Source organism: Pteropus alecto, unplaced genomic scaffold (genome assembly GCF_000325575.1).
Source record: "Pteropus alecto unplaced genomic scaffold, ASM32557v1 scaffold16, whole genome shotgun sequence".
In the NCBI taxonomy this organism is placed as follows: Eukaryota; Metazoa; Chordata; class Mammalia; order Chiroptera; family Pteropodidae; genus Pteropus; species Pteropus alecto.
Genome location: NW_006438867.1, coordinates 3,715,350 through 3,727,941, shown reverse-complemented (window position 1 = coordinate 3,727,941; position 12,592 = coordinate 3,715,350). Strand labels below are relative to the sequence as shown.

The 12,592-nt window shown below is 32.7% G+C and overlaps 1 protein-coding gene across 8 annotated transcripts in view; it reads left to right on the top strand.

The window, feature by feature from the left end:
* NBEA (neurobeachin) overlaps nucleotides 1–12,592 on the top strand; it is a 557,443-nt gene that overhangs the window by 128,061 nt on the left and 416,790 nt on the right. For 7 of the 8 annotated variants that reach the window (XM_025049493.1, XM_025049491.1, XM_025049495.1 and 4 more), the window contains 4 exons: nucleotides 3,738–3,746; nucleotides 6,039–6,219; nucleotides 8,063–8,193; nucleotides 11,398–11,505. In XM_025049493.1, the coding sequence (XP_024905261.1) occupies nucleotides 3,738–3,746; nucleotides 6,039–6,219; nucleotides 8,063–8,193; nucleotides 11,398–11,505 (429 nt within the window). The remainder of the gene's footprint in view (nucleotides 1–3,737; nucleotides 3,747–6,038; nucleotides 6,220–8,062; nucleotides 8,194–11,397; nucleotides 11,506–12,592) is intronic. The other variant, XM_025049492.1, reaches the window with a different exon arrangement.

Sequence of the window (12,592 nt, the reverse complement as noted above, 5' to 3'; positions counted from 1 at the left end):
GACATGTTTCATGTCTTATAAATTACCATTTACTGTCAAGAACTTTTAAAAGTTTGTATTGGAATTCACTTTAAATATAACTGTTTTAAAAATTTGTGCAGAACAGAAAAATGGTCTTTATATAAAGTTAGTAGTAGGTATCAAAATTTATATAGGTTTGAAATATTCACATTACAGAGTAGTCTTCCAAATTATTAAGCTGAGAGATCTCTGTCAAGGTAGAGAACATGTTAAATTAATAAAGTATATTATCCATAAACATTATGAGTTATACGCTATTTCACTCTCCATATTTGCTTACTTTTTATTTTATAATGAATGTAGAATAAAGGTTCTGACCTTTTGAGGTTTGATTTCCAAACTTACTACCTGTGCAGTTTTGATCACTATAGTTTGGAATTTGAAACTACTTGTTGCCTGGACTGTTCTCAGTAGACTTGAGAATTCATTCAGTTGTAGAAACTTTTCTTTATTGTCTGTGTCTCTGTATTTCTATTATTTCGATCCATTATCTGATTGTCCCTATGCTTGATTATGCAACATAGTTGATTATATGTTCTTTGAATAAATTGCTTCCTTAAAAGAAACAAGCAGAATCTTTTCTCCTACAGTATACTGGTAGAACCACGATTGGTGCTGACAGTTGAGTATTGTTTTCTGTTGCTTGATCGTATAACATTCTTGTTAAAGATAGTACTATAGTAGAGGGAAACAGGAAGGAGAAGTTTGAATAAAGAAGGAAATTAGAAGTGAAGGTAGGGAGCTTTTGACTTAGATTTAAAATATAAAAAGCCAAAAGAGAACTTCGGAAAGAGTAAGTGAAAAAGGAGATATTGACAGTATACAGATTACCAAAGCAAAATATCGTCACGTTGCCACCATTAGAATTTCAACCCTAAACACATGAAGAGAAAGAGAAACATTTGAAACTAATGTTTGAGTGGTCTGGTAATTTTGTTTAGGTTTGTGGAGTTTTTCAAAATATCCATGCCTTATATACAGATATGCATTTAATGAAAAAATATACTATTATTGTGCAAAAGCAGCTATAGACAGTTACATATTGAATAGGTGTGGGTGTGACTCAATAAACCTTCATACAAACAGGCAGTGGGGAAGATTAGACTTGTGGGTCATAGTTGGCTCACCACTAACTTAGAGCATAATCTTCAAATAAATACAAATGTCGTAGTGCAGTGTTTTAGTGTGAAAACTTATTACTGACCATTGAAAATTCAAGTTAGAGCTTACGATAAATTTATTATTTCCTATTAAACAAGAATTTGGATTTGATTCACTGAACATGCATCAGAGTTTAATTTTTGAAAACAATTTCACTGAATTTTGTGGTCATTATGTTTTACTAGGAGATATGAAACTTTTCACACTTAGACATGCTAATTTTTTTTTTTTTTGCATTCGACATGTCTAATGTTGAAATTGTGTTTAATTTTGAGAGGGTGAGTACAATGCTTAGTACTTTATATAGATATCCATTTTAAAAAAACGTGGCACAAAGCTCACCCGAGAACGTGTCTTCCTTGTCTCTCAGTTTGTGTAGATCACAGATAACTTACTCCTTATCATCAAAAACAAACTTGTTTTCTGTTATCAGTGATACTCAGACATGATCTTTTTGAAGTTATGGTTTAATATAACGTGTATGGGTTTTAGCATAAGATAAAGCTTGTGTTTTAACCTGGATTCTGTCACTTAATAGATGTGACCTCAGTCTCAGTTTCTTCATTTGGTGAAAAGTGTTGGTTATGCTTATCCCGCAAGGAGTTTGTGAAAATCACTAGGTAATATATTTAGAATCCTGTAGATAGAGAAGGCTCTTAATGAATGCTTCTTTTCTTTAGTTCCTTTTGGAGCTATTTATTCATAATAGTGTCATGATAGAATAATCTTCTCATTTATAAATTAGCCTGTCATATACAGATTTCTGAAGTTTAAAATAGGATATTTGAGACATTTAGTTATTATGGGTTTTGATGGAAAACGGCTGAAACGGTGTTATCTTTTTGTGTGCCATTTCCATGGCATCGGCACAGTGCACGTCTGTCTTCTGTCCCAGACCATGTATGACACACGGGGATAACGTCTGTGTCATGCTCTTGTGGTATCATCGTTTGAGCTGTTTAGATTAATCTTAGTTGTAAGGAAATATTTTAATGAAAACTTTAAGGAAAAAGGAATATATTTATACAACATTTATGTTATAGTGAACACCTTGAGCTTAATCTTCATGGAAGAAGTAGGTCTTTATTGGAGCTTCAGTTTTGCCTGGGTTATTTAAAATTGTATGTGGCATAGAAAATAAATGACAAAAGTAGTTTCAAGTCTCTAAATTAGACCAATGGTTTTAACTTTAGTACCCGGGGGAAATGTAGACCTCTTAATATGTAGTCTGACCAGTCTTTGGTTTGGGGAAGGAACATTATTTTGTTATTGTTGATTTTTTTGGTGTTAATGTTTCCGTGACTAGTTAGTCGAATCCTCTCATTTATTCTCTATACGTTGTTCAAATTGGCCTTAAAGGAAAGCAAAGAATTAGAGGAAAAAACAAAGAAGCAGTGAACATGGATGAACTACAAACTGCATAATCATTTCATGATTTTAAGTTGACCATTTTGGTCAGCCATGCACAACACCGAATGTTTAGAATCTATTCAGTGTCATGTGCGGTTTCATTTTCTCTCTTATAGAAAAATAATAAAGGCTGATATTTCTGACTTTCCTACTGACTTTCCTAATAGTTTCATAATTATAAGAAAGAAGAGCACCTTTTTCAGTCAAAAAATGATGACAAAGTCTTGATTTTAGTTTATATTTTCCTTCCATTAGCACAATATATGATTAATAGATTTGGAAAAGTTATTTTTTTGTTGTTTGTTTTATCTCATTAACACCGATCATACTTTAGTATTCTCAGGATGCTTTTATATGTTTTCCTGTACAATGAACCATGAAAATAGTGTATTTTGAAATTTTTGCTAACATACATTTCTTCTCAAAATCAGAGAAGAGGAGCTGTTGGTGACTTTAATTGTGAACTTAATTCTATCCAAATTTTTGAATATATTGAGTATAATTCTTAATAAGATTCTGAAACTGAGTACAATATCTATGTAATTAGCTTAATTCACATGCAGAACTCATTCAGTGTATCAATATAATTCTTTTCTAGTAAAGAAAATGGTTTTAATTTATTCTTTTAATAACTCCTGGAGGTTTCGATTTATAGGAAGAGCTCCAAATATTTTTAGGAGATAAATTATAACGCTCTTCATTAATGAAGATTCTAGAAGTTTGGTATAATTAGTTTATTTTCTTAAGTTGTTTCTGCCTAAACCAATGCTGAGTTAGGGCTTTTACGGAGATGTTATATTAGTTTATTTATTCAGCTAGTTCCTTAGTCATCTGCTAGGAAAAGATATTTATTTTGTAAAATAGAATTTGCATATACGAACTATATTTATAGATATATTGTTTGGGCAGTTACTCTAATGAAAAAAATAAATAGAAATCTAAATATTTGATATTTAATCTTAATCATTGTACTTTATAAAATGAATATCTCATGAGAATTTTTGCTTTTAGTAAAGTAATCAAATACAATTTTTGAATATACTATTTTGTGTTTCAATTTTACATTGTATTTTTATTTAATTTTAATAATTTCCTTTTCTTGTACTTTTTTGGTCTGTTGTCTGTTTTGTCTAATGCATGTCCAGGGTCCTAAGGTTAGTATTACTTCAGTAATTTTCAGGTTTTCAGTTTAAAATTTTATTTTTGCTTATTTATGAAATTTTTGACTTGGTTATATTTTGAGTTTCCATACCATCTTTAACATTAGGCATATTTTTGGTATATTTAAAAGATTGATTTAAAGATTATTTTCTTAGTGCATTGATGACTTACTATTTTATAATTCACAATAATTTTAAACTAAACTATCATAATATAATGAAAACAATAATTTCAGTCATATGTACAGTTAGATGTTAACTGGTTCCAATGAAAGGAAATTGGATGGAATGTATGTTATTTTAAGATTTAATAATAATCATATGTGAGTGATCTTTATTTTAACCCTGTTATGATGTTTATATAACATTTCATCAAAATTATAAATTACTTTAATATGTAATGTAATAAGAACTCCCTTTTAGCTTATTGTTTGTGTTAAGAATGCCTTTTGTTTTCAAATTTTATTTCGTTTAGTCAAAAATAAGTTTGGCAAATTGTACAGACGATTAATAATTCTTTATAATTTCTGTATATCATTCACTCATTTAAAATGAAAGCATATTTTGAAGTTTAGGTATTTACATCCCAAGAGACTCAAAAATAAGACCATTAACTAATAAAATGAGTGAGATTTCTAGTAATTTAAGGAATTCAAAATGACGAAGTATGTGAGAACATGGATAGATACCCTAAAATTCTAATATTTTGAAACATTATCCAGAATATTTAATTGATCTAAATGATGGCTAGATCTTCTATTATAAGAAGTTACATTGATAACTGAGTTTTAAAAGAGGTTTTATATAAAATGGAAGTTTTTACTTTTCATTATATTGCGCTGTGGTCACAGATTTTTAATTCATGCTATGAAATGATGCTGTGTATCAGTGAAGTGATAGGAAATACAGAAACTGCATTTCAGAAGCCCAAGTAACGAAGTAACCATTTCTTTAGGCTATGGATACTGAATTGGCGTAATGTTATAAATCAACAACTGAAAACACATTTTTAACTATTTCCAAGCTCATTTTAGAAAGAATGATTTTACCGCTCTCTTGATGTTAAATGGAAGGAAGACGAGTCGTTACATTTTACTCCCCGTTTAGAATTGAGTATGTAGTGCTCGCGGTAGACACCTATCATTTTTAATGCCCATCTATCTTGTGCCAAGAAGTGTTTAAGAGTCGTTGTTGTTTTTTTAAATCACCGTTTCCCGCTAACATTTCCGTGTTAATGTGAACAGGAATGTGTTTAAGCAGATTGATGGGTATAAGCTATGTAAGAGTGAAACAGTAAATCGGAGCAGATAACCGTTGCCTTGTACTTTAATTGATCATTTGGTACAGAAGTAAAGTTAATATAACTAGTATGTCTATTTTCATAAAATTTAAACGGTACTATTTTTTATTCATAAAGCATTCTTTACTCTGCTCCTTGAGACATTGAGAAAATGAGGCCTCCTCATCGTGAACCAAAATAATTAAAATGTTACATAATAAACAATGAAAAATAAAATAAATGTTACTATTGCTCATAAAACACACAGTTGTACATCTTAAGAAACAGATATGTTGTAGCATTCCCCTTGAAAGCAGGAAATTATGTTAAATCATAGGCAAAATTTTAGTGAAAATACAGCTTCACCAATCTAGAATTCTGATTCTTCTTACTGTTAGTGTCTTATAAGACACAGATTAATATCTGAAGAAGAATTAATGATCTCAGTTATTCTTATCTTGGATTTTTATCGTACATATGAGATACCTAGTGGTTTTAGTTTATTCTGAAATGAATAAAAAGTTGTTTTACATCCTAACTTGACAGTTGTCTCATTTTGTTGCCAAATGAAGGTGCCACATATCTTCTATTACTCACCAGACATTTACAGGAAAGAAAAATTAATCTTTTTATAAACAAGAGTGATGGTTTTAGGAAAGAAATGTCAATTTTATATCTGTTAACTAATGAAACAAAACTAGTATAAATATATATGTGCTATTATTTTTAAATATCTTTATGAAATGATCTTCCGTTTGTAATGAGTTTTTTACAAGTAATGACATTTAAAGCTAATACTGATTTTAAAAAATAGACTTTTCCTTTATTCAAGGATAATTCATAGGTAAACTAAGTTTGATAACCAACTCTTATGATATGTGGAATCAGATTATAATTTATAATCTATTTTGTTTACGAAATATACTAAACTGCTGTTCACCTGTAGTATGTACGTGTATTACATCTCCAAATTTTAAACAAGACTTGAATCTTCTCCTTTTTTAAAGACGGAATTGGAAAACATTGAAGTGACACAAGGCATGTCAGCTGAAACAGCAGTGACTTTCCTCAGCCGATTGATGGCTATGGTTGATGTACTTGTATTTGCCAGCTCCCTAAATTTTAGTGAGATCGAAGCTGAAAAAAACATGTCTTCTGGAGGTTTAATGCGACAGTGCCTAAGGCTGGGTAAGTCTGTTAAGAATAAAGGTGCACGTTATATAATTACTTGCAGATTCTTTTTTGACACTCTGTGGTACATAAAATATTGCTGATACAAGTTGATGATTATGTAATATAGAGATTAGTGCAGTAAATTATAGAAAACTAAAGTATCTTCACATTGGAGAGTTATAGATTTGATCACCTTGGATGGATTCTAATTTGAAATAGAGTTAAATATATTTTGAATTGTATCAAAATCAGTAGGTCTATAACATATTTCATTGAAGTGGTTTAATGTAAATTCATTTATGATTTTTTTGGGTGAACTAATACAGAGGATAGTTGTCCTGGACCCACACACATATCAGAAAATTCAGGACATAGTTTTGTACACAGAATGCTCAAGGATAAACTGCCGTTCTCGCTGTGTTTCTCAGAGTGAACAATTAACTCTAGTAAACGTCCCTGTACCTATGCTGTTTATTTACTGTCTGGAGTTATAAAGAAAACTTAGCTCTGACAACTCCTAGTAAGTTCGGAACAGAACAGTCTTTAGGTGGAACCATCCTTACCTCTCTTACTGTTTTTCAAGGGGGAATGTATTTATGCTGTTTAGACTTTGCAGGAGACCGAAAAGCTATCGGTTACATACTTTCCTGAGGGCGTGAGCAGGACATAAGAAAGCAAGACATTAGATAGGAAGTTCCTGACGTGTACTCTTTTTTCCATAATTTTTTAAATTATGTAAATATCGACATGTATAATTTCAGAGGAGAAGTTGTTCCTGATTTAAGGAAGGAGTAAGAACTTGCTTTAAGAATGATGGGATGAAACCTTTTTTTGTTTTGTTTTGTTTTGTTTTAAGATGGGCGGGATGAGGGGGAGTATTTCATTTCCATTATAAGGGAGAGATTGACCATATTATGGAGGACCCTCTGATGAGAGATGTGGGGTCATTTACTGTGGGCCATTGCCTCAGACACTTAACAATAGGCGATAGATGGAACATTGTGAGAAAGAGGAAATTTTTTTTAAAAATGCTTCAAAATCTCGAAACCAGCATTTATTTGGTTATTCTGAGCTTTTTTTCTGAATATATTCCAAAGCTTTACTGCCGATGTCATTTTTATCCTATTAATTTCTACTGTCTACTGTTTAAGCACTTTACACATATTAACTTAATTCATCTTCACAATGGTCCCCTACGGAAGTATGTTTGTACTCATTCTACACATGAGGAAACTGAGGCACAGATAGTGTAAGCAGCTGGCCCAAGATCACACAGCGCCTCAGTGGCGGAGCGAGGATTCATGGGTTTCCTGTTCTAAAAGCCGTATTATCTGCTGCTATACTTTACTGCTTCTTAAAATAATAAATACAAAGCCTATACCTCTGGAACGCTTACTGACAAAGGCCGTAGACTTTCCTACTGTGAAGAAAGGTGGACATTGGGACTGAGAGACTGGACGAGCCTGCGGTTCTCGCACATTGCCCGAAATGGGGAGTCATGCCCAGTGCAGGCTCTGGGGTGTTCAGGTTATGGGAAGAAGTCTTATTATTTAAAAGAATTTATCAAATACGATATTGTTTTTAAAAATTTTTATTGATTCATAAAATTCAGAATTTTGAGTGATTCTGGTTGGTAGTACATGGGTATTTTGTTTTCATTTTTTTAACTAAATCTATGTTTTCTATGTACTTTTTATTACTGTATTCATAATTTTCAAAAATATTTATTGATCTAGTCGATTTTTAAAATAATAATGGGATAGAAGAAGGGGAAGAGAAGAAAAAAACTTAGCAACTTTTTTCAGCAAGTCAGCGTGAACAATTTGTATTAATAACATGCTTTTGGTTTTTGAAATAGTTTGCTGTGTTGCTGTGAGAAACTGTTTAGAATGCCGGCAGAGACAGAGAGACAGGGGGAACAAATCTTCCCACGGAAGCAGCAAACCTCAGGAAGCGCCCCAGAGTATTACTGCCACAGCAGCTTCGAAGGTAATTAAATGTTTTCTGTGTTACGTATAATGTATCTTTTAAGCCTTTAAAGTTATGAGGACACAATCACATAGGATCGCTTAATGAAGGAGCAAGGGTCTGGTGTTTTGGCAGCTCTGGGCTCCAGGCCTGGCTCCTTCTCCTCCTCCTAATAGTCTTACCAAGGTTCCTTAACCTCTCCGAGACTTGCATTTTTCGTTTTTAGATGAAAAGATACTAATAATTTCTACTTTATAGGGTTCTTAAAAGGATTATAACAATACATAGCTCTGAAAGGGGCTTAGTTATAACAATTTTTAATACTTACATGTATTTTCACAGAGTTCAATACATATTGAATAATGAATGACAAGAATGAATAATGCAATATATATTGAATAAGTGAATAATGCTTTTTTTCAATGGATATGGTTTTGGTGATAGACATTCCCGTAATATTCAAAAATATTAATATTCCCGTAATAATAACAAAAATATATTGAATGTCCAAGAAATGACCGAATAGTGCAGAGTGTTTTAAAGGGACACACCAGTAATTCTCATTCTAAATCAACTCGCTTCATTTCATGGTGAAATCACCCTGCAGCTTGTCCCTTTACTCCTGTTTTTACCATTTTAGTCACACTGTGGATGGACTTCATTTATTTCATCAGAAGAATCCTTTTTTTTTTTTAACTTTAAGACTTTTACGTAGGTTTCCTTTCCTTGAAGTTTCTATCTTTATTTCTCACCCAGCTAACATCTGTTTAACTCATGGTGTAGTTTAAGTGCTTCTCTGATGAGAATGTTTTCAGACACCCTCACCGCAGCCCAGTGTAGGGTGGGTTCCTCTGTTCGATATTTGCATTACACCCTACATGTCTCTTAGCTCACTGCACTTGTTTGTAATTAGATGTTTGGTATTGACGCAATGTTTTATTTATTTTTTCCTCAATAAGTGAAGGCACAATGTAGAAGTTTAATTCATTTAAAAAGTTCTATGGCTTCAAACTTCTGCGGTTTTCAAACAGAACAACCACGTCTTTAGTATATCCATATTGCAGCCTCTTTCTTTTTTACTATTGTCAGAGAAACGTTCCTAAAATAATTGGACCATATATATTTTACTGCTCAGAAGTCTCCACTGGGCTCTCCATTGCTTAGAAGATTAAATATAAGCACATGAGCAGTAATGCCTCGTGTTATTCGCATGGGTGTGGCAGACCGTAGTTCCTTGAGGGCAGGCCATGTCTCCTATGTCTTCGTCATTCCAGAGCTTGTAGGGCACCGTGAGTACTTTGCCAAAGGGCACAAACTCTAGAACCAGGCAGTTCTGAGTTTGTGTCCTTGCTCTGCCACTTACTGGTCTTGTGACCTAATATAAATTCCTTAGCATCTTGTGCCTCAATTTTCCAGTTTTTAAAATAGATGCAGATCTTAACTTACAAGGTATTTGTATGATTTAAATGAAAAGCAATAATGTGTTAAAGTATTTAGTAATTCCTGACATGCAGTGAACATTTAATTAATACTAATTCTCTTCCTCTCTGCAGCAGCTGACCACTCATTATATGAACTCAACGAAATGAATAAATATTTAGTGTTTTTTGAGAGCTTTGATATAAAGGTGTCTGTACTTAATTCAGGAGGTAATGGGGCACTTGGCAAGACTGTCAAGTCAACCAAGCAGTGCTCTGACTGTAGAGTATGGACAGAAAAGCCTCTTGAGAGGGAAATGTATAGTAGTTTAGTCGAGCTTGTCAAGTGTCTCTAGCAAGAACCCAGGCAGTGAAAATGGACAATAGTGATGAATATAGAAATATTAGGGGGAAAGTTGACTTGATAACATATTTCAGGACAGAGAATCAGTGAACCTCATTGGTGAGGGTTTAATTTGTTGTTTTTTTTCCTCCCTGTGTTTATGCATTTATTTATATGCCACTTCACTAAGAAAACTATAGTTAACTTGGTTGTGTTACTAACCTGTGTGGTTCGCATGAGTCACACATCTTCATCGGGTCCCATTTTTTATACTTTGTAAGAAGATGGAATGATATAAGCTTTATAAGGCTCACATTACATTATAGATATAGAAACACTCTGTTAAAGGATGTATAAATTAAAATATAATTTTTTCATTTATGTTATAAATTATGTACTTTTTATCTATGCTGTAAATAATGTGTTATTTTCTTTAATTGTCTTGTGATAAATGTTATTAGCCTGTTACTTAGATGATATAACTGAGATTCACAGAGGTTAAGTATCTCACCTAAGGTTGTATTGCTGGTAAGTTTTGGAATTGTGATGGAAGCCAAATAACTGTCAATCTTCAATACCGTGCTCTTTTCACTATCCTGTGCTGCAGAGCAATCAGGCATCTTAACGCAAGAGTGAAATACAATCGAGGTCTATAGAGAATCGGGAGGCCTATTTGTTTTGTATTACTTAGAGTAGCAGCAGGTTATTCTATTTGCAGGAATTGTATCTGGTACTTCACATACATTATCTAATTTAGTCCATGTAATTTTACAAATATTGTTCCCACACAGTTCTTACTATGTTGTGTAAGTGAAAAAGTACTAGATTGAGTTTCAGGGAACCTGACTCTCAGTTTGCTGTGTGACACTTTACATAAAATTCGTGGTTTTGTGTGTCTTCAGTTATAAAAATAATTTTGATGGTGATGATCTTTAATGTCTTTAAGCTTTAATATTAAGGCTATGACTGAATCTTTTTAAAAATTTACTTTTTCTAACTGCAGATCATGAAAATGCTTACACATATAAATCTCATATAATATAATAACCTCATGTATTATGAAAGCATGCTGGATAAATAAAACCCAGTGACTCACAGATGTATTAACTAGAGGTAGAGAGAATGAGGATCAGAAAATTTTAGTCATAAGCCTAAGGTCACACAGATTCGAGCCCCAGTTTTCTGAAGTCCAAGATCTGTCTTTTTTCTAGCATAGTCTTGCCCGCTTTTTGAGTCTATACTGGTAGCTGGATGACAGAGAACAAGATCACTAGCAAGGGAAACTGACAAGAATAGAGAAGAAAAGAAACAGTATCCTATAATATCGTGGTCAACAAGTGTTATCCAGTGATAAGGAGGTAAAAAATCTGGCCACTTTAATGCCTAAGTTAGAGATGTTAGAAATTGTTACTGTGTAAGTTTATGTATTATGCTGTTTTTTCACAATTTCCTATCCCTTTTAAGACTCCATTAGAAAACGTTCCAGGTAACCTGTCTCCCATCAAGGACCCCGACAGACTCCTCCAGGACGTGGACATCAACCGGCTCCGCGCTGTGGTCTTCCGGGACGTGGTGAGTTACACCCGCACGACTTTCCCGGAAAAAGCCTTCAGGTGTCCTTCGTGTAAAATGATTTAAATTTTATTAGAAAGCTACATGTTAAAATTAAATATCCCAATGTCAAGAGTCGTGGGGTTTATATCATACTTCTGATTGTAAAATGGTTTAGCCTTAGCTTTCTCTAAAAGCTTATTAATATGTTATTTTTTAAATTATGTGAAATTTTGCTTTAAGTTTTATGTATACTAAGGATAGAGATAACCTTGAAAAATTATAATTCCCTTTACCTAGTATCACCTCCTCCTCTCTTTCATTATGCCTTGCTCCGTATCTAGGTACCGAATAGTTTGTTGTCATTAATGTTCCTGTTTTATGGATAGAAGGGATTAACTCATTATGGTGTTACTGTTGATTACTTTTTTTTTGGGGGGGGGCATTACTTTCGAAAGGAGAATCTGCATTTTAAATAGGAATAAATAATAGAAAAATTGTCACTCTATATCAGTTCTTACAAATCACTAGGAAAATTATAAACATAACACAGAAGTAGATAGTGGACATAAAATTTGAAATATAAGATAACAAACATGATAAAAATTCAGGGTCACTAGTAGTCAAAAGGATGCAAATTCAAACCAAAGTGAGGTATTTCACTGTTAGATAAGCTAAAATTTTAAAGCAGTAATATCTAGCATTGCAGGGGTACACTGAAATATGCTATCATATATCACTGATAGTAGAAATTGGATAGGCTTTTTTGAATAGCTTTTTACTAATACGTGTTAAAACTCTTAAAACTATCGATGCTTTATGATCCAGTGGTCCTTCTCAGACGATATTTAACCTTATGTGCTGATCAGAACTGCCTACAAGAAAACTGGCAACGTTATAAATATCCAACAATAGAGTTTCAGCCTAGTGAATTGTAGTATATTCATTCAATGGGTAACTCTGCAGCCATTAAAATCATAGTTTTGAGGGAAATTTAGTGACATGGAAAAACACTCATATACTTTAAAAGAAAGCAGCAGTATGCAAAAGTGCTCATATTAGATAAATACTACATTTGTAAGCTGAGAGTATGTAAATGCATAAGTTC